General features: G+C 39.4%; 1 protein-coding gene across 1 annotated transcript in view; it reads left to right on the top strand.

Moving 5' to 3' along the window:
- Positions 1-23,192, top strand: part of LOC100985080 (zinc finger protein 91) — a 254,457-nt gene that overhangs the window by 47,049 nt on the left and 184,216 nt on the right. The window contains 1 exon segment of the mRNA XM_034946629.4: positions 14,220-14,241. Coding sequence (XP_034802520.3) covers positions 14,220-14,241 — 22 coding nt within the window.

The raw sequence follows: 23,192 nt of genomic DNA, 5'->3' as shown, positions 1-23,192 counted from the left end.
TGTCCTCCATGATGATCCAACACAAAAGTACAGTATATTTTAAATTAGAAAGAGTAAACTGGGCCTGGCACAATGGCTCACTTTTGTAATCCCAGTACTTTGGGAGGCCAAGGCAAGCAGCCACTTGAGGTCAGGAGTTCAAAACTAGCCTGGCCAACATGGCAAAACACCATCTCTACTAAAAATACAAAAATTAGCCAGGCATGCACCCCTGTAGTCCCAGCTACTCAGGAGGGTGAGGCACAAGAATTGCTTGAGCCTGGGAGGCAGAGGTTGCAGTAAACTGAGATCACACCACTGCACTCCAGTCTGGGCGACAGAGCAAGACACTGTCTCAAAAAAAAAAAAAAAAAAAAAAGAATGAAGCCATGAAGCCATAGGTAACATGTAGTGAAGACTTCTCATGTGCCAGGCCCAGTGCTTACTTAACCTAAATGATCCCACTGGATCCTTACATCATGCCAACAGAGACGTATTATTACATGGATATCTAGAAGTACAGTCGCCCCTTGGTATTCAAGGGGGATTGGTTTCAGGAACCAACCCTACTCTCCTCCATGGATACCAAAATCCAAGGAGTCTCAAGTTTCTGATATAAAATAGTGTAGTGCTTGCACATAACCTATGTACATCCGACTATATACTTTAAATTATCTCTAAATTATTTATAATACCTAATATTAATTTATAATACCCAATATAATACCTATGCATTACTTCATTAGCATAAATGCAACATAGTACTTGGTGAGTTTTTAAGTTTTGCTTTTGGGTACTTTGTGGGAATTTCTTCCCAAATATTTTCCATACATGGTTGGCTGATTCCATGAAGGTGGAACCCATAGATAAAAAGGGTCTAAGTATTAGAGCCAGAGTAAACTGTATGTATTAGTATTATATATTTGAGGTTCAGACTCACAAATAATATTTCTGTTTATGATTTGAAAACTTCAAGGTTTTGTTTTTCATCTGTATATACACAGAACAGTGTATAGTGCTAAATTATTTGTTTCTTAAAATGCCAGCCACAGCTCTTGTGTGTCTGGATATATTTTGGACTTTTGTATGTTTAATATAACATAAAAAAGAAACTTTATTATGTTTTAGATAATCTAAGATTGGTATGCATAAACAAACTTTACAAATTACTGTAGGGTTTAGCAAACTATGTAATATTATGACTTTAGTATATTTACTTTTTGATGTCTGAGTCTTTTTTTTTTTTTCTTGAGATGGAGTTTCGCTCTTGTTGCCTAGGCTGGAGTGCAATGGTGCAATATTGGCTCACTGCAACCTCCGCTTCCCCAGGTTCAAGTGATTCTCCTGCCTCAGCCACCCTAGTAGCTGGGATTACAGGCATGAACCACCATGCCCACTAATTTTTTGTATTTAGTAGACACTGGGTTTCACCAGGTTAGTCAGGCTGGTCTCAAACTCCTGACCTCAGGTGATCTACCTGCCTCAGCCTCCCAAAGTGCTGGGATTACAGGCATGAGCCACCGCTCCTGGCCTATTTTTTTTTTTTAATAAAAGATAGGATTTTAAAAAAATGTCTCCACAAATTCAGGCTTATTTTATAAAATGGCAAAATAGTAAAGAAATGGTGATTAGTGTATATATATATATACACACACACATATATGCTGCCACTCAATTAAAATACCAAATATTTAAATCAAAATTATTTAGACAGCAGATTAAAATAATTTTTTGATTTTCTGACTACTGTGATAGACATTCACAAACATTTCATAAATCATACCTATCAGTATTAGGTTTTACTTAGTAGTAATATATATATAAAAGAGCTGTTCAAGATGAATATTTTTCACCAATAATTTAGCATTTTGAAATATCCAGAAGTCTTGCTTTAATCAGATTAAGTCAGGGGATAGTTGAGTAATTATATTTTTTGTATGATGTGTTTAAAATTTTCTAGTTTAAATTGATATTGATTGATGATGGGTAAACAAATAAATTTTATAAATATCTCATAGGCCTATTAAATTGTTGAATTTTTTTTTTTTTTTAGATGGAGTTTCACTCTTGTTGCCCCGGCTGGAGTGCAATGGTGCGATCTTAGCTCACTGCAATCTCTGCCTCCCAGGTTCAAGCGATTCTCCTGCCTCAGCCTCCCGAGTAGCTGGGATTACAGGTGCCTACCACCACGCCGGGCTAATTTTTTTTGTATTTTTAGTAGAAACGGGGTTTTTCCATGTTGGCCAGGCTGGTCTGAACTCCTGACCTCAGGTGATCCACCTGCCACAGCCTCCCAAAGTGCTGAGATTACAGGCGTGAGCCACCACACCTGCCTGAAGATGTTTTTAATTAAAAAATTCTGTCTTTCGGTATTGTTTACAGGGATTTTAGTCTAGTCTAATATGCTCCACCTGTTAATTAGTGTCACGTGCTAGATTCCAATTTATTTTCAGTGTGCCTGTATGACTTTTCTATCCATATTTTTTGAATAAAATTTCTATTACTTATTCGAATGTGTTATAAGACAGCTGACACATTTAAAATGAAGCCACCAGGTAAAACAAGTTCTGGCTTCGAATAAAAAAGCTGTCACCAAGATAGAGTTATATATACAGATGGATGTGGCTCGACAAAATTTAGACAAAAAAAAATTGAATGGAACTAACATATGTTGCTATGACTTAGCCTCTAATAAGCCTATAAATAAATGCAGATTTCAGCACATTTATCCAGTTGCTTCCAGTACCTCTAAAGGTGGCATATCAATAATTCTTATGCTGCTGTCTAAGAAAACAGATTTTGCTGTTACCTAAACAATCAACTGGAAGGATTTTTTTTTTTTTTTTTCTGAGACTGAATCTTGCTCTGTTGCCAGGCAGGAGTGCAGTGGCCCGATCTTGGCTCATTGCAACCTCCACTTCCCGGGTTCAAGTGATTCTCCTGCCTCAGCCTCCCGAATAGCTGGCACTACAGCCACCCACCATCATGCCTGGCTTTTTTTTTTTTGAGACAGAGTCTCGCTCTGTCGCTAGGCTGGAGTGCAGTGGCGCAATCTCGGCTCACTGAAACTTCCACCTCCTGGGTTCAAGTGATTCTCCTGTCTTAACCTCCCGAGTAGCTCTGACTACAGACGCGCGCCACCGCGCCGGGCTAATTTTTATGTTTTTAATAGAGACGGGGTTTCGCCATGTTGGCCAGGCTGGTCTTCAACTCTTGACCTTAGTTTACCCACCCGCCTCCGCCTCCCAAACTGCGGGGATCAAAGGCGTGAGCCACCGCACCCGGCCTGGAAGGAATTTTTAAAACCTTACACCACATAAGGAAAAACTGAAATGTACTAATAAATGCAAACTACATCAGTGAAAAGTAGTAATCCAAAATGTCACTTTCAATATTTAAACATTTGGTTAAAAAAAATGGTAAAATAAAGCTTTTGGTAAGCTTTCTGTAGCTTAACATGAGCTATAAAGTAGGCAAAAATCTTTAAAAATGAAAACAAACAAAAACTTACACCAAAAAAAGCTAACATCCACCAATGCATACATATGAATCTTTGTGTTTGGAGAGTCCAAAGCGAAACATTTGGTGAACTTGATGCAGTTAATTTTACTATATTGTCATACTGATAAATCATTCATATTTAATTTGAGTGAAACATGTTCACATCTTAAAAATACTGCTTTGTACTATGAATAATAAATGTAAAGTGTTTATCCTCAAGAGGACCCTTGTTCTCAACTCAACATATATGGCAATCCATTCCACTGTTTCCTCCAAACCATTGAGGCCTCATTAAAGCTCCAATATGGAGTGAGAGGGACTCAACAACAGAGAATGTGAAACAAGACGGATAAGGTAGGATGGTCGCTGTAAGGCTCAGGGATTGCCTGGGGGATTCCAACATCATAATGTCAACTATGAAGATTACTGGGTAAAAATAAACATAAGAAGCTGAAAACACCGTGACTTGAATTTGGTGGAAAGGAGTCTCTGGAATCATAAACAGTTGTACCAAAATAATTGAGCCAGAGTGGCATGTATCTAAAGAATATTAAGGCAAATGTTTACAAGCACATTAGTATTTGTTCCTAATCTTATTAATGTAGCAATATCCTTTCTGTAATGTCAGCTTCTCCAAGCTACGATGCCATAGACAAACTAAGACAAGCGCCTAATATGTTACAGGCAATTAGATTTGAAATTTAACAAACTTGCAATAATTTTATTGAACTCTGTTTCATGTATAAATCTCACTGAAAGGCACTGTCAAGTAACTATTTTCCACAGTCTTTTCTGGGATTTTCTGTGGCCTGATTCCAAATCAACCTTATTTGAATCCTAGTCATTTCTAAATCTTCAGATGTAATAACAGAAAGACAGTAGAAATGAAGCCAAGTTACCCCAAACAATCCATGTCTAATATATTTGGTTCCCCGAATGAACTAAAATCACACAAGCTAGACAACAGTGGGTTTAAAATTCAGCCTAAATTCAACAGCAGCAGTCAAAACCATATGCAAAAATGAGCAAAGTCACAATGTAGACACCCTTAATATGTTATTCCAGGAAAAATAATAAAATTCTTATTTTGGTATTTTTTAGAAAGGATAAATACATTAAATATGACAAAATATACCCACTCAATTAGAATATCTTTAAATATGAATAATTTTATTTTTATTGTTAAATATTTAATATACATATATAAAAAAGACTTTCAGTGAAAAGACTTGTAGCTACCAGGTGTGAATTAAAGCAGCCCTGTGAAAAATAGAATGTTTTACTAGTAATGAAAATTGAAGCTCCAAGGATGTAAAGTAATTTCTCTTGGGCACACAGCTAATGACCCAAAGCTAGCTCAAATATGTTTGATTTTAAAATTTTGATTTTCCCGGCCAGGTGCAGTGGCTCACACCTGTAATCCCAGCACTTTGGGAGGCTGAGGTGGGCGGATCACCTGAGGTCGGGAGTTTGAGACCAGCCTGGCCAGCATGGAGAAACCTTGTCTCTACTAAAAATACTAAAAGTACAAAATTAGACAGACGTGGTGGCACATGCCTGTAATCCCAGCTACTCGGGAGGCTGAGGCAGGATAATTGCTTAAACCCAGGAGGCGGAGGTGGCAGTGAGCTGAGATCGTGCCACTGCACTCCAGCCTGGGCAACAAGAGCAACTCTGTCTCAAAAAAAAAAAAAAAAAAAAAAAATTTATTTTCCCACTGTTGACAATGATGACGTAACAGTTGAATCTTATCTCAAAGTTGGTAGTTAGGAATAAATAAAGACAAGTATTATTGAGATAGGAGAGGTAGTCAAGAAAGTGACCATGTCCTCAGCATGCAGCAACCATGGCGACTGTATGGTGACTGCATATTGTCAACTCAATAAGCCCCATCATTTACATTGTATTTCAGGTAATTCAAGCAAAGCTATCTGCAGTAGGAAAATTTCTCTGTAGAGAGCATGCGCATTTTGATTTTACCTGTTCTCAAACTGATCTTTTACTCATGATGACAGTAAAAAACACATCCGTGGTGGAGAATTTTTTTTTTTTTTTTTGAGACGGAGTCTCACTCTGTCGCCCAGGCTGGAGTGTGATGGCGTGATCTTGGCCGACTGCAACCTCCACCTCCTGGGTTCAAGCTATTCTTCCACCTCAGCCTCCCGAGTAGCTGGGATTACAGGCACACGCCACCATGCCTGGCTAATATTTTGTATTTTTAGTAGAGACGGGGGTCTCACCATGTTGGTCAGGCTGGCCTTGAATCCCGACCTCAAGTGATCCGCCCACCTCGGCCTCCCAAAGTGCTGGGATTACAGGCGTGAGCCACCGCGCCCAGCCTAACTTTTATTTTATTACATGTGTTCCACATTGCCGTGGTAATGCTGTTGAACTGCACTATTTTTACCAGAAGATCATCTGTGTGAATTTGAATAGACTGACACTGTTGAGGACCAGCTCAGCACACTCACTTGAACTGTAACTCTGCTTTTCAGGCAGCTAAAATGCCTTTGAAGTGTGAAAATAAGGTGACCGCTGATTAAGCAGAGCAAAGAGTTTTTATTTATTTGTTTCTTTATTTCTTTTCTTTTCTTTTCTTTCTTTTTTTTTTTTTTTTTTTTGACACTGAATTTCGCTCTTGTTGCCCAGGCTGGAGTGCAATGGCGCTATCTCAGCTCATCGCTACCTCCGCTTCCCGGGTTTAAGTGATTCTTCTTCCTCAGCCTCCCGAGTAGCTGGGACTACAGGCGCCCACCACGCCCAGCTAATTATATTTTTAGTAGAGACGGGGTTTCTCCATGTGTCAGGTCGGGAGGTTGAGCTCCCGACCTCAGGTGATCCACCCACCTCGGCCTCCCAAAGTGCTGGGATTACAGGCGTGAACCACCGGGCCCGGTCAAAAGACACAATTTATATTTTAAAGTTAAAATGGCCTGGCTCAGTTGCTCACGCCTGTAATCCCAGCACTTTAGGGGACCGAGGTGGGCGGATCACCTGAGGTCAGGAGTTCGAGACCAGCCTGACCAACATGGAGAAACCCTGTCTCTACTAAAAATACAAAAATTAGCCGGGCATGGTGGCACATGCCTGTAATCCCAGCTACTTGGGAGGCTGAGGCAGGAGAATCGCTTGAACCCAGGAGGTGGAGGTTGTGGTGAGCTGAGATCGCACTATTGCACTCCAGCCTGGGCAACAAGAGCAAAACTTCGTCTCTAAATAAATAAATAAAGTTAGCACTATTGCACTCCAGCCTGGGCAACAAGAGCGAAACTTCGTCTCTAAATAAATAAATAAATAAAGTTAAAATACTTGTAGAAATTAAAAAAGTAAAGAAAAAAGATATAAAAACAAATTAAAAAAAGAAGAAAGAGGATTACTCACAGTAGCTAAGATATTGTATGAGCCAAGTGTTCTTCAACAGGTGAATGAATATAGAAAATGTGGTATATTTACACCACAGAATGCTATTTAGCCCTTAAAAAGAAGAAAGTATTGTCATTTGCGACAATATTGATGAACCTCGAGGACATTATGCTAAGTAAAATAAGTTATTATCATCTCAGCTTTGATTCACCCGGCAATTGAATCATATCTTGATGAGTCAGAACTGAAGGAATAATATATTTGTTAAAGCAGTTTGGGTTGTATATTACAATTTCAGATGATTCACAAAATAGTATATTTTCTACTCATGTCACTATCTCCTGTGAGTTTATTTTTCCCTGAGACAGAGTTCCACTCTTGTTACCCAGGCTGGAGTGCAATGGCACCATCTCGGCTCACTGCAACCTCTGCCTCCGGGTTTCAAGTGATTCTCCTGCCTCAGCCTCCCGAGTAGCTGGGATTACAGGTACACGTGCCACCACGCCCAGCTAATTTTTGTATTTTTAGTAGAGACGGGGTTTCGCCATGTTGGCCAGGCTGGTCTCGAACTCCTGACCTCAGGTGATCTGCCCACCTCGGCCTCCCAAAGTGCTGGAAGTAGAGGGATGAGCCACTGCTCCCGGCCTCCTGTGTAAGTTTTTGTTGTTGTTAAGAGGACTTCAAAGGCAGGCGCGGTGGTTCACGCCTGTAATCCCAGCACTTTGGGAGGCTGAGGCAGGCAGATCACAAGGTCAGGAGATCGAGACCATCCTAGCTAACACGGTGAAACCCTGTCCTACTAAAAATACAAAAAGTAGCTGGGCTTGGTGACACAGAGCCTGTAGTCCCAGCTACTCTCGAGGCTGAGGCAGGAAAATCGCTTGAACCCGGGAGGCTGAGGTTGCAGTGAGTCGAGATCTCCAGCCTGGATGACAGAGGGAGACTAAGTCCCAAAAAAAAAAAAAAAAAAAAAAAGAAAAAAAAAAAGGAAAAACCAAAAAACAAACAAAAAAACCAAAAGAGGACTTCATCATTTTTTAGGAATTACATCTTCTTTCATTTTCTCTCTACATCTTTCTCATTCTTCAGCCAATGGATGAAAAAAGAGATGCAGAGAAGACACATTTGCTTCTTATCCACACATCACTTCCATTCACTATTAGTCAATGTGGGTGTTGCTGAGAATAGCAGTTTCTTAGCCGGACAGCCACTTCTCAGCAATAAATAACACACTGAAAGAAAAGTATAAGTCTTTCATCAAAAGATACTGTATTTTAAGCAAAATAAGCATATGCATCAATAATAAAATGCTTGTGGTAAAATAAAGAATTTTTTTTATGGCCGAGGGCGGTGGCTCAAGAATGTAATCTCAATACTTTGGGAGGCTGAGAAGGGAGGATCACTTAAGGTCAGGAGCTTGAGACCAGCCTGGCCAACACGGTGAAACCCCGTCTCTACTAAAAAATACAAAAGTTAGCTGGGCTGTGGCATGCGCCTGTAGTCCCAGCTACTTGTGCAGCTGAGATGGGAGAATCAATTGAACTCAGGTGGCGGAGGTTGCAGTGAGCCGAGATTGCCACTGCACTCCAGCCGGGGTGACAAAGTGAGACTGCGTCTCAAAAAAAAAAAAAAAAGAAAAGAAATAAATACAAAATAATTTTTTTAATTTCTATTGAAGGCAGGTAATATTTGACCAAAAGTTCTCATCTATAGCTGTACATTAAATGCTACTTTTTATTAAAAATTGTATTTTATATGTAAGTACTCAATTTATATCACTGTTTTTCGCTATTTCAGTACCTTCTTCACTTTGTATCAGTGAGATGCAATCAGGAACTCCCTGATAATGAGTTTCAATCTTCACCATTAGGCCCAACACCCTCTCACCCAATACTTGTTTTTATTCCTGACATAAGATTTTTAGCTTTGAATTTTCTAACTTCGTAGAAATAAAGAGAAATTTTAAAACAAGGGTTTTTTTTTTCACCCTTAGATAGTACGTAGACCCTGATATTTGGTTTAAAGTTCTTGTTACTAAGCCTAACACAAATACTTTGGTAAATGGATTCTAACAATGTTATCCCTTTCGTGACTTAAAAGAGACACCAATTGGCCGGGCTCAAGCCTGTAATCCCAGTACTTTGGGAGGCCTGGGCGGGCAGATCACCTGAGGTCAGGTGTTAGAGACCAGCCTGACAAACATGGTGAAACCCCATCTCTACTAAAAATACAAAATTAGGCGGGCGTGGTGGCACGCCCCTGTAGTCCCAGTTACTCGGGAGGCTGAGGCAGGAAAATTGCTTGAACCCGGAAGGCGGAGGTTGCAGTGAGCCAAGATCACACCACTGCATCATTCCAGCCTGGCGACAGAGCCAGACTCCGTCTCAAAAAATAAATAAATAAATAAATAAATAAATAAATAAATAAATAAATAATAAAAAATAAAAGGGCCCGGTGCAGTGGCTCACGCCTGTAATCCCAGGACTTTGGGAGGTCCAGGCAGGCGAATCACGAGGTCAAGAGATCGAGACAATCCTGGCCAACATGGTGAAACCCCGTCTCTACTAAAAATACAAAAATTAGCTGGGCGTGGTGGTGCGCTCCTGTAGTCCCAGCTACTTGGGAGTTTGAGGCAGGAGAATCGCTTGAACACGGGAGGCGGAGGTTGCAGTGAGTCCAGATGGCACCACTACACTCCAGCCTGGCGATAAGTGAGACTCTGTCTCAAAAAAAAAAAGGCCATTAATTTTACTTTTGAATGTTTATATTAAAAGCTAGGATGAGGCCAGGCACGGTGGCTCACGCTTGTAATCCCAGCACTTTAGGAGGCCGAGACGGGTGGATCATGAGATCAGAAGTTTGAGACCTGCCTGGCCAACACAGTGAAACCCTGTCTCTACTAAAAGTACAAAAATTAGCCGGGCGTGGTGGCAGGCGCCTGTAATCCCAGCTACTCGGGAGGCTGAGGCGGGGGAATCTCTTGAACCCGGGAGGCAGAGGTTGCAGTGAGCCGAGATCATGCCACTGCACTCCAGCCTGGGCGACAGAGCTAGACTTCATCTCAAAAAAAAAAAAAACCAAAAAATTCTGAGTCTATTATTATATAGAACATTTGTGTTCTGCATCTACATCATCATCTATTGAGTGGTCTATAGTTTCTGAAAGTTTCAGGAACACTAATATAAGAATACTCTTTTCTATTGAATAATTAAAGTATACTAAGTTTTCTCAGTGACTAAAATAAAGATTGGAATTACTAATCAGTCACTTGCAATGTGGTTTTAAATGTTATTTAACAAACACATGTAAAGTTTCTTTTAAACAGATTTTTAAAAACATATTTATATTGCTGTTTTATTTCTACTAGAAAAACTGCTAAATTTTTTATTACTAAAAACCTATAAATTTTATTCAAATCTAAACAAAGTGCTAATCTTAATAAATCTGTATGCTTAAGATTATGAAAATCCTCTTCTCTGTTTACATTTAGAAGATAAATAACTGCTTTACAGTAAACCCAATAAGGCAGTAGTGATTCACAATCATAAAATATTAAAATATTAATACTATCATCCAAATAGAACTTTTAGGTATCTGCATGTTCAACTAGTTTAACCTATAATTTAGAAACTATAAATTTTTATAAACTATTAAAAATAAACATATAAAGTATTTATCAATTTATTTTTTCAGCTTTGAAATATTGTCATTATTTCTAGTTGACATAATACTAGATTTCAGATGCTGTAGTTATAGAATCTAGAAATGTTATGATTAACTTTGCTTTACTTCCTGCCTATTTCACACAAACGTATCAGAAAAAAAAAAAAAAAAAGGCCAGAAATGCTACACCTTGACTGCAAACACAGTAGTGCCCTTCTAGGGAGAATATATTTGTGAGCATATTAACTTTGAACTCATGGCATCTTTTGTGGAAGTAAAGACTTTTATATGGCATATAATAAAGACAAAAAATTTAACACTACAGAAGAATCAGAAAAGTATTCTAAAAGTACCTGCTGACTCATTATTCCTTTTTTCACAAGAAGGGTTGTGATGAAGTGAGCATTTAGTAGCTGTGTGGTCCTAAATATCCCACACTCTGTTTCATCATATTTGGGCTATGGCTATAAAACTTCTATGCTTTTCTTTACAAAAACATTTTCTCTTTCCAATTCAGTAATTTAGCATGATTTCCACAGCCTCACATTTTCATAAATGGTTTATTCTAAAGAAGAAATGTGATTAAACCACTTATCATTTTTCCCCAATAAAGCAGGGTAATACATTAACTCTGTAGTCTAGTGAACAGTTAAAACATTAAAAATAAAGATGTAGAGTCATTTATTTTAGTTTCACACTTGGAAATAAAACACTTCTTGGGACATATGTTTAGAGCTCTCTGAGAGGTTGGTTTATAGCATATGGGGAGACCGGGCATAGAAACATTCACCCTTATGGCGAAAGGGGTCATAATTCTGTTTTTCACTCCTAATTTCAACTAGTAACCCAGAACTGGAGAAATATAACATGTCATTTTACCACAGAGCTTTCTATTATTTTTATGTTAGATTCAGAGGGTACAGGTGCAGACCTGTAACATACCGCATGATGTTGAGGTTTGGGGACTTGATAATTCCATTGCCCAAGTAGTGTACATCATACCTGATACATAGTTTTTTAATGTTTGTCTCCCTTCCTCCTTTTTTAGAATTTCCAGTGTTTATTTTTTCCATCTCTGTTTCCATGCGCATGCAATGATTAGCTCCCACGTATAAATGAGAACATGTTGATATTTTCCTGTTCTGTGTTAATTTGCCTAAAATAATGGTCTTCTTCTGCATTCATGCTGCTGCAAAAAACATTATTTCATTCTTTTCTGTGGCTGCATATTATTGCACAGTGTGTAAGTACCTCATTTTTTAAAAATCCAATTTAAGATGTATGGATATCTAATTTAATTTTGTTTGGCCAGGTGTGGAGGCTCACGCCTGTAATCCCAGCACTTTGGGATGCCGAGGTGGGGGGATCACGAGGTCAAGAGTTTGAGACCAGTCTGGCTGACATGGCAAAACCCCATCTCTACTAAAAATACAAAAATTAGCCAGGTGTGTTGGTGGGTGCCTGTAATGCCAGCTACTTGGGAGGCTGAGGCAGGAGAATCACTTGAACCTGGGAGGTGGAGGTTGCAGTGAGTCGAGACCATGCCATGCTGAGCAACAAGAGCAAGACTCTGTCTCAAAAAAAAAATTATGTTTTTGCTATTGTGAATAATGCAGTAATAAACACATGAATGCAGGTGTCTTTTTGATAAAATAATTTATTTTTCCTTGGGTATATACCCAGTAATATGACTGATGGGTCAAATGGCAATTATATTCTTAGTTCTTTGAGAAATCTCCAAACTGCTTTTCATTGGGGCTGAATTAATTTGCATTTTCACAGTGTTTCAAGATTTCCTTTTCTCCATAACTTAAACATCTGTTATTTTTTGACTTTCTAACAACAGCCAATCTAACGGATGTGGGATGATATGACATTGTCATTTTGATTTATGTCTCTCTATTAGGAATGTTGAGCAATTTTTTGCGTGTTTATTAACAGCTTTTTTTTATTATACTTTAAGTTCTAGGGTACATGTGCACAACGTGCAGGTTTGTTACATATGTATACATGTGCCATGTTGGTATGCTGCACCCATTACCTTGTCATTTACATTAGGTGTATCTCCTAATGCTATCCCTCCCTCCTCCCCCCCACCCCACAACAGGCCCCGGTGTGTGATGTCCCCCTTCCTGTGTCCAAGTGTTGTCATTGTTCAATTCCCACCTATGAGTGAGAACATGCAATGTTTGGTTTTTTGTCCTTGCGATAGTTTGCTGACAATGACGGTTTCCAGCTTCATCCATGTCCCTACAAAGGACATGAACTCATCATTTTTTATGGCTGCATAGTATTCCATGGTGTATATGTGCCAAATTTTCTTAATCCAGTCTCTCATTGTTGGACATTAGGGTTGGTTCCAGGTCTTTGCTATTGTGAATAGTGCCACAGTAAACATACTTGTGCATGTGTCTTTATAGCAGCATGATTTATAATCCTTTGGGTGTATACCCAGTAATGGGATGGCTGGGTCAAATGGTATTTCTAGTTCTAGATCCCTGAGGAATCACCACACTGTCTTCCACAATTGTTGAACTAGTTTACAGTCCCACCAAGAGAGTAAAAGTGTTCCTATTTCTCCACATCCTCTCCAGCACCTGTTGTTTCCTGACTTTTTAATGGTCGCCATTCTAACTGGTGTGAGATGGTATCTCATTGTGGTTTTGATTTGTATTTCTCTGACGGCCAGTGATGCTGAGCATTTTTTCATGTGTCTGTTGGCTGCATAAATATCTTCTTTTGAGAAGTGTCTGTTCATATCCTTCACCCACTTGTTGATGGGGTTGTTTGTTTTTTCTTGTAAATTTGTTGGAGTTCTTTGTAGATTCTGGATATTAGCCCTTTGCCGATGAGTAGATTGCAAAAATTTTCTCCCATTCTGTAGGTTGCCTGTTGACTCTGATGGTAGTTTCTTTTGCTGTGCAGAAGCTCTTTAGTTTAATTAGATCCCATTTGTCAATTTTGGCTTTTGTTGCCATTGCTTTTGGTGTTTTAGACATGAAGTCCTTGCCCATGCCTATGTCCTGAATGGTATTGCCTTTATTTTCTTCTAGGGTTTTTATGGTTATAGGTCTAACATTTAAGTCTTTAATCCATCTTGAATTAATTTTAGTATAAGGTGTAAGGAAGGGATCCAGTTTCAGCTTTCCATATATGGCTAGCCAGTTTTCCCAGCACCATTTGTTAAATAGGGAATCCTTTCCCCATTTCTTTTTTTGTCAGGTTTGTCAAAGATCAGATAGTTGTAGATGTGTGGCATTATTTCTGAGGGCTCTGTTCTGTTCCATTGGTCTGTATCTCTGTTTTGGTACAAGTACTATGCTGTTTTGGTTACTGTAGCCTTGTAGTATAGTTTCAAGTCAGGTAGTGTGATGCCTCCAGCTTTGTTCTTTTGGCTTAGGATTGACTTGGCAATGTGGGCTCTTTTTTTGGTTCCATATGAACTTTAAAGTCGTTTTTTCCAATTCTGTGAAGAAAGTCATTGGTAGCTTGTTGGGGATGGCATTGAATCTATAAATTACCTTGGGCAGTATGGCCATTTTCATGATATTGATTCTTCCTATCCATGAGCATGGAATGTTCTTCCATTTGTTTGTATCCTCTTTTATTTCATTGAGCAGTGGTTTGTAGTTCTCCTTGAAGAGGTCCTTCACATCCCTTGTAAGTTGGATTCCTAGGTATTTTATTCTCTTTGAAGCAATTGTGAATGGGAGTTCACTCATGATTTGGCTCTCTGTTTGTCTGTTATTGGTGTATAAGAATGCTTGTGATTTTTGCACATTGATTTTGTATCCTGAGACTTTGCTGAAGTTGCTTGTCAGCTTAAGGAGATTTTGGGCTGAGACGATGGGGTTTTCTAGATATAGAATCATGTCATCTGCAAACAGGGACAATTTGACTCCCTCTTTTCTTAATCGAATACCCTTTATTTCTTTCTCCTGCCTGATTGCTCTGGCCAGAACTTCCAACACTATGTTGAATAGGAGTGGTGAGAGAGGACATCCCTGTCTTGTGCCCGTTTTCAAAGGGAATGCTTCCAGTGTTTGTCCATTCAGTATGATATTGGCTGTGGGTTTGTCATAAATAGCTGTTATTATTTTGAAATATGTCCCATCAATACCTAATTTATTTAGAGTTTTTAGCACGAAAGGCTGTTGAATTTTGTCAAAGGCCTTTTCTGCATCTATTGAGATAATCATGTGGTTTTTGTCTTTGGTTCTGTTTATATGATAGATTACGTTTATTGATTTGTGTATGTTGAACCAGCCTTGCATCCCAGGGATGAAGCCCACTTGATCATGGTGGATAAGCTTTTTGATGTGCTGCTGGATTGGGTTTGCCAGTATTTTATTGAGGATTTTTGCATCGATGTTCATCAGGGATATTGGTCTAAAATTCTCTTTTTTTGTTGTGTCTCTGCCAGGCTTTGGTATCAGGATGATGCTGGCCTCATAAAATGAGTTAGGGAGGATTCCCTCTTTTTCTATTGATTGGAATAGCTTCAGAAGGAATGGTACCAGCTCTTCCTTGTACCTCTGGAAGAATTCGGCTGTGAATCCGTCTGGTCCTGGACTTTTTTTGGTTGGTAAGTTATCAATTATTGCCTCAATTTCAGAGCCTGTTTTGGTCTATTCAGAGATTCAACTTCTTCCTGGTTTAGTCTTGGGAGACTGTATGTGTCAAGGAATTTATCCATTTCTTCTAGATTTTCTAGTTTATTTGGGTAGAGGTGTTTATAGTATTCTCTGATGGTAGTTTGTATTTCCGTGGGATTGGTGGTGATATCCCCTTTATCATTTTTTATTGCATCTATTTTATTCTTCTCTCTTTTCTTCTTTATTAGTCTTGCTAGCGGTCTATCAATTTTTTTGATCTTTTCAAAAAACCTTTTCAAAAACCCCTTTATCATTTTTTATTGCATCTATTTGATTCTTCTCTCTTTTCTTCTTTATTAGTCTTGCTAGTGGTCTATCAATTTTGTTGCTCTTTTCAAAAAACCAGCTCCTGGATTCATTGATTTTTTGAAGGCTTTTTTTTGTGTCTCTATCTCCTTCAGTTCTGCTCTGATCTTAGTTATTTCTTGCCATCTGCTAACTTTTGAATGTGTTTGCTCTTGCTTCTCTAGTTCTTTTAATTGTGATGTTAGGGTGTCAATTTTAGATCTTTCCTGCTTTCTCTTGTGGTCATTTAGTGCTATAAATTTCCCTCTACACACTACTTTCAATGTGTCCCAGAGATTCTGGTATGTTGTGTCTTTGGTCTCGTTGGTTTCAAAGAATATCTTTATTTCTGCCTTCATTTCATTATGTACCCAGTAGTCATTCAGGAGCACGTTGTTCAGTTTCCATGTAGTTGAGTGGTTTTGAGTGAGTTTCTTAATCCTGAGTTCTAGTTTGATTGCACTGTGGTCGGAGAGACAGTTTGTTATAATTTCTGTTCTTTTACATTTGCTGAGGAGTGCTTTACTTCCAACTATGTGGTCAATTTTGGAATAAGTGCAGTGTGGTGCTAAGAAGAATGTATATTCTGTTGATTTGGGGTGGAAAGTTCTGTAGATGTCTATTAGGTCTGCTTGGTGCAGAGCTGAGTTCAATTCCTGGATATCCTTGTTAAATTTCTGTCTCGTTGATCTGTCTAATGTTGACAGTGAGGTATTAAAGTCTCCCATTATTATTGTATGGGAGTCTAAGTCTCTTTGTAGGTCTCTAAGGACTTGCTTTATGAATATGGGTGCTCCTGTATTGTATTGGGTTCATATATATTTAAGATAGTTAGCTCTTCTTGTTGAATTGATCCCTTTACCATTATGTAATGGCCTTCTTTGTCTCTTTTGATCTTTGTTGGTTTAAAGTCTGTTTTATCAGAGATTAGGATTGCAACCCCTGCCTTTTTTTGTTTTCCATTTGCTTAGTAGATCTTCCTCCATCCCTTTATTTTCAGCCTATGTGTGTCTCTGCACATGAGATGGGTTTCCTGAATACAGCACACTGATGGGTCTTGACTCTTTATCCAATTTGCCAGTCTGTGTCTTTTAATTGGAGCATTTAGTCCATTTACATTTAAGGTTAATATTGTTATGTGTGAATTTGATCCTGTCATTATGATGTTAGCTGGTTATTTTGCTTGTTAGTTGATGTAGTTTCTTCCTAGCATTGATGGTCTTTACAATTTGGCATGTTTTTGCAGTGGCTGGTACCTCTTTTTCCTTTCCATGTTTAGTGCTTCCTTCAGGAGCTCTTGTAGGGCAGGCCTGATGGTGACAAAATCTCTCAGCATTTGCTTGTCTGTAAAGGATTTTATTTCTCCTTCACTTATGAAGCTTAGTTTGGCTGGATGTGAAATTCTGGGTTGAAAATTCTTTCCTTGAAGAATGTTGAATATTGGTCCCCACTCTCTTCTGGCTTGTAGAGTTTCTGCCGAGAGATCTGCTGTTAGTCTGATGGGCTTCCCTTTGTGGGTAACCCGACCTTTCTCCCTGGCTGCCCTTAACATTTTTTCCTTCATTTCAACTTTGGTGAATCTGACAATTATGTGTCTTGGAGTTGCTCTTCTTGAGGAGTATCTTTGTGGCCTTCTCTGTATTTCCTGAATCTGAATCTTGGCCTGCCTTGCTAGATTGGGGAAGTTCTCCTGGATAATATCCTGCAGAGTGTTTTCCAACTTGGTTCCATTCTCCCCATCACTTTCAGGTACACCAATCAGACATAGATTTGGTCTTTTCATATAGTCCCATATTTCTTGGAGGCTTTGTTTCTTTTTATTCTTTTTTCTCTAAACTGCTCTTCTCACTTCATTTCATTCATTTGATCTTCCATCACTGATACCCTTTCTTCCAGTTGATCAAATCTGCTACTGAAGCTCGTGCATTCATCACGTAGTTCTATCTTGCCATGGTTTTCAGCTCCATCAGGTCTTTTAAGGACTTCTGTGCGTTGGTTATTCTAGTTAGCCATTCGTCTAATCTTTTTTCAAGGTGTTTAACTTCTTTGCCATGGGTTCAAACTTCCTCCTTTAGCTCAGAGAAGTTTGATCGTCTGGAACCTTCTTCTCTCAACTCATCAAAGTCATTCTCCATCCAGCTTTGTTCCATTGCTGGTGAGGAGCTGCATTCCTTTGGAGGAGGAGAGGTGCTCTGATTTTTAGAATTTTCAGTTTTTCTGCTCTGTTTTTTCCCCATCTTTGTGGTTTTATCTACCTTTGGTCTTTGATGATGGTGACTTACAGATGGGGTTTTGGTGTGGATGTCCTTTCTGTTTGTTAGTTTTCCTTCTAACAGTCAGGATCCTCAGCTGCAGGTCTGTTGGAGTTTGCCGGAGGTCCACTCCAGACCTCGTTTGCCTGGGTAACAGCAGTGGAGGCTGCAGAACAGCGAATATTGGTGAACAGCAAATATTGCTGCCTGATCATTCCTGTGGAAGTTTTGTCTCAGAGGGCTACCTGGCTGTGTGAGGTGTCAGTCTGCGCCTACTGGGGGATGCCTCCCAGTTAGGCTACTTGGGGGTCCGGGACCCACGTGAGAAGGCAGTCTGTCCGTTCTCAGATCTCAAGCTCCATGCTGGGAGAACCACTACTCTCTTCCAAGCTGTCATACAGGGACATTTAAGTCTGCAGAGGTTTCTGCTGCCTTTTGTTTGGCTATGCCCTGCCCCCAGAGGTGGAGTCTACAGCGGTGGGCTCCAGCCAGTTTGATCTTCCCAGCCACTTGTTTACCTACTCAAGCCTCAGCAATGGTGGGCGCCCCTCCCCCAGCCTTGCTGCTACCTTGCAGTTCGATCTCAGACTGCTGTGGTAGCAATGAGCGAGGATCCGTGGGTGTAGGACCCTCTGAGCCAGGCACGGGATATAATCTCCTGGTGTGCCATTTGCTAAGACCATTGGAAAAGCACAGTGTTAGGGTGGGAATGACCTGGTTTTCCAGGTGCTGTTTGTCACCCCTTCCCTTGTCTAGGAAAGGGAATTCCCTGGCCCCTTGCACTTCCCGGGTGAGGTGATGCCTCACCCTGCTTTGGCTCACGCTCGGTGTGCTGCACCCACTGTCCAACAATCCCCAGTGAGATGAACCCAGTGCCTCAGTTGGAAATGCAGAAAGCACCCACCTTCTGCATCGCTCATGCTGGGAGCTGTAGACTGGAACTGTTCCTGTTCAGCTATCTTGGAACTGCCCTATTAACAGCTTTTATATCTTTCTTTGAGTACTGTCTATTTAGATCATTTGCTTTTTTCTGATTAAGTTTCTTATAGATTCTATATATTAATCTTATGTTGTATTCAGCTTGCAAATATTTTATTTTATGCTTTAGGTTGTCTGTTTGTCAATAGTTTGTTTTGCTGTGCAGAAGCCCTTTAGTTTAATTAGGTGCCATTTTGTCAGTAGCATTTCTATACACTTATAATTATCTCAAAATGAAATTATAATGCAAAAAAATCTCATCTACACTAACTGTAGTAACTATAATTTGAAATAAATTTAACTAAAAAGTTGAAACATTTGTACATTATAATCTAAAGAACATTAAAATAAAATCATATGCAAATGGAAAACATTACTCATTCATGCATTGGAGTTATTAATATTGTTAAATATGTTTATTACACAAAATGATGTACAGATACTATGCAACCTCTATCAAAATACCAGTGACATATTTAATAGACAATTTTAAAAAATTTTAAATGTTATGGTACCACAAAAGACTCTGAATAGTCAAAGAACTCCAGCAAATAAGAAAGACAGAAGTTATCACCCTATCTGACTTTGAAATATACTGCAAAGCCAGCACACCAGCATGGCACATGTATGCATATGTAACTAACCTGCACATTGCGCACATGTACCCTAAAACTTAAAATATAATAATAATAAGAAAAAAGAAATATACTACAAAGCTAAAGCAAATAAAACAGTATGGTACTTGAACAAAAAACAGACACATAGGCCAATGGAGCAGAAAAGGGAAATTAGAAATATATCTGTGTACTTCCAGCTAACTGATTTTAGATAAAGGTAACAATTTCTTAGAAAAAGAACAGTATCTTCAATAAATGGCGCTGAGAAAAACTTAATAGCAACATACAGAGCAATAAAATGCAACCCTCATTTTACTTCATATATAAAAATCAAATTCTTAAATGCAAGGCCTGAAACTCTGAGACTACTACAAAAAATATAGACTGAAAGCCCCATAACATCAGTCTGGGCTGTAACTTTTTTTGATTTAAACTCAAAATCTCAGGGAACAAAATAAAAAATAGATGAGTAAGATTAGTTCAAATTATAAAGCTGCTGCGCAGAATCTGACACACTTAAAATGAGAAAACTAAAAAATTTTTTTGCAATTTATACATTTGACAAGGGGTTAATATTAAGAATATGTAAGAAACTCAAATGACTATACAACAAAAAACAAATAACTACCAAAATGAGCAAAGGGCTTAAATATTTTTTAAGAAAAGATACATATGGCCAATAGATATATTAAAAAATTCTCAATGTGGCCCGAGTGCAGTGGCTCATGCCTGTAATCCCAGCACTTTGGGAGGCCAAGGCAGGTGGGTCACTTGAGGTCAGGAGTTTGAGACTAGCCTGGCCAACATGGCGAAACTCAGTTTCTACTAAAAATACAAAAATTAGCTGGGCATGGTGGTGGGCACCTGTAATCCCAGCTACTCGGGAGGCTGAGGCAGGAGAATTGCTTGAACCCAGGAGGCAGAGGCTGCAGTGAGCAGAGAGTGTGCCACTGCACTCCAGTCTGGGCAACAGAGTGAAACTCAGTGAAAAAAAAAAAAAACCCTCAATGTCAATTATTATCAGGGAGAGGAAAGCCAAAAAATCTGTAATATATCAACTCGCTCTTATTAGAATGACTCCTATTAGAAAGAAAAAGAAAAAAAAAAGATAAATATGTGAAGAGAATGCTTGCACACTGTTGATGTGAATGTAAATGAGGCCAGCCATTAGGAAAAACAAAGTAGAGATTTCTCAAAAAATTTAAAATTAAACTACCCTATAATACAGCAATTTCACTATTGCATATATATTTAAGATAAATAAAATGAGAATGAAGAAACATTTGCACCTCTCTGTTGTTTGCAACACTCTTCACAATAGCCAAAATATAGAAGCAACAGTTCAACATCTAATGAGTAAATAAAGACAGTATGCTATATACACATAATAAAATACTATTTATTTTTAAAAAAGAAAATTCTATTATGTTCAATTACATGGATTAACTTGGAGGACATTATATTACTTGAAATAAGCCAGGCACAGAAAGATTAAAATTTCATAATTTCACCTACACATGGATTCTATAAAACTTAATTTCATTGAAGCAGAGAGTAAAATGGTGACCACCAGATCCCAAGGAATTTAAAAGAAAGGGGTGTTTGGGAAGATGTCTGTCAGACAATACATAATTATAGTTGGATAGGAGGAATACATTCAAGAGATATATTGTACAACATGGTGTCTATAGTTAATAATAATGTGTTATATTGGGAAGGGCCCAGATGGCCAAGTAGAAACAGCTCCAGTCTGCAACTCCCACCGAATTTAAACAGCAGGTGAATTCGGCATTTCTAACTGAAGTACCTAGATTCTCTCACTGGAACTGACTAGGCAGTTGGTGTGCCCACAGAGAACAAGAAAAAGCAGGGTGGGGCCACAGTTCACCCAGGACCTGCACAGGGTGAAAGGGAACTCCCTCTCCCAGCCGAGAAAGGCAGTGAGAGATTATGTTACCCAGATGAAAAACTACACTTTTCCTATGGATTTTTGCAATTTGTGGTTTAGCAGAGTCCCTTTTGCTCCCACACTAACAGGCCCTTGCATTCCAAGCACAAAGCTATGTGGACCTGTGGCAGCTGCTAAGGTCAGCGGCCATTCAGGCAGGCACTTAGTTGCAGGAATTTTTGCAAACTCCAGTGGCTTCCAGAACTCATGAGGCAGGAGACTCATTCACTTATGTGGGAAGGGGACTAAAGCCAGTGTGCCAAGCGGTCTCACTCAGCAGATCCCACTCCCATTGAATACCACAAGGTAAGACCACTGGATTGGAATGCCTGCTGGCCAGCAAAGCAGCCTGAAGTATGCATAATGCAACCAAGTTTATTTTGGAGAGACAGGTGACTGCCGTAACTGTGACTCTAGTTGGTAGTTTTCCTCTGCCAGTGGTAGACAGACTGAGGTTTGGACTGGGCGAAAGTCCCCAGAGCACAGCCACAGTGGCTGTGGCAGATCATGGCCAGACTGCTTCTTTAAGTGGGAAACGGATACATCTGTCCTTACTGGGCAGAGTCTCCCTGGACAAATTCCAGGAACTTCAGCTGTAAGTTTACAGACAGAACTTTCATCTCTCTGGGTCAGAGCACCTGGGGGAGGGGCAGTCATAATCTAAGGTTCAGTGGATATAATCTTTTCTGCCTGCTGGCTCTGAAGTGTCCTGATGATCTGGATGAGGGAGATTCCCCACAGCACAATACACTGACACCAGTGAGGAGCATCCAATCTGCTTCTTTAAATCAGTTCCTGAATCTGTGCCTCCTGACTGGGTGAGACCTCCCAACAGGGGTTCCCGACACCTCATACAGGAGAGTTCAGGCTGGCATCAGGTTAGTGTCCCTGTGGGAAGAAGCTTCCAGGGGAAGAAGCTTCCAGAGGAAGGAGCAGGTGGCAATCTTTGCTGTTCCGCAGCCTTCACTGGTGATACCCAGGTGAACAGCATCTGGAGTGGACTGACCCCCAGCAAACTGCAGCAGACCTGCAGAAGAGAAGACTGTTAAAAAAGAGAGAAAAAAGCAGCAACATCAAGAAGACCACAAAAAACCTCATTCAAATCTCAAAGGTAGATAAATCCACAAAGATGAGGAAAAACCAATGCAAATATGCTGACAATTCCAAAAGCCAGAATGCCTCTTCTCCAGTAGATTGCAAAAAAACCTCTCCAGCAAGGACACAGAACTCGGCTGAAGCTCAGATAAATGAACTGACAAAAGTAGGCTTCAGGAGGTGAGTAAGCAATAATGAACTTCACTGAGCTAAAGGATTATGTTGTAACCCGATTCAAAGAAGCTAAGAACCATAATAAAAGATTACAGGAGTTGTTAACTAGATAACGAGTTTAAAAAGAAACATAAATGATCCAATGGAGCTGAAAAACAGAGCATGAGAACTGCATGATGCAAACACAAGTATCAATAGCTGAATTGACCAAGAGAAAGAAAGACTGTGAGCGCTCGAAGACTATCTTGCTGCAATAAGGCAAGCAGACAAGATTAGAGGGAAAAAAATAAAGAAGAATGAACAAAAACTCTGAGAACTATGGAACTATGTAAAAAGACCAAACCTACAACTGACTGGCATACCTAAAAGAGATGGGGAGAATGGAACCAAGTTGGAAAACACACTTCAGGAGATCATCCAGGAGAACTTCCCCAACCTGGCAAGACAGGCCAACATTCAAATCCAGAAAATCTAGAGAACCCTAATAAGATACTCCATGAACCATCCACCCCAAAAACATAATCATCAGATTCTCCAAGGTTGAAATTAAAAAAAAAAAAGGTAAGGGCAGCCAGAGAGAAAGACCAGGTCACCAACAAAGGGAAGCTCATCAGACTAACAGCAAACCTCTCAGTGGAAACCCTACAAGCCAGAAGAGATTGGGGGCCAATATTCAACATTC

The sequence above is a fragment of the Pan paniscus genome, chromosome 20, assembly GCF_029289425.2.
Source record: "Pan paniscus chromosome 20, NHGRI_mPanPan1-v2.0_pri, whole genome shotgun sequence".
NCBI classification, from domain to species: domain Eukaryota; kingdom Metazoa; phylum Chordata; class Mammalia; order Primates; family Hominidae; genus Pan; species Pan paniscus.
The sequence above is the reverse complement of the archived record's forward strand: the minus strand, read 5'-3'. Positions and strand labels throughout refer to the sequence as shown.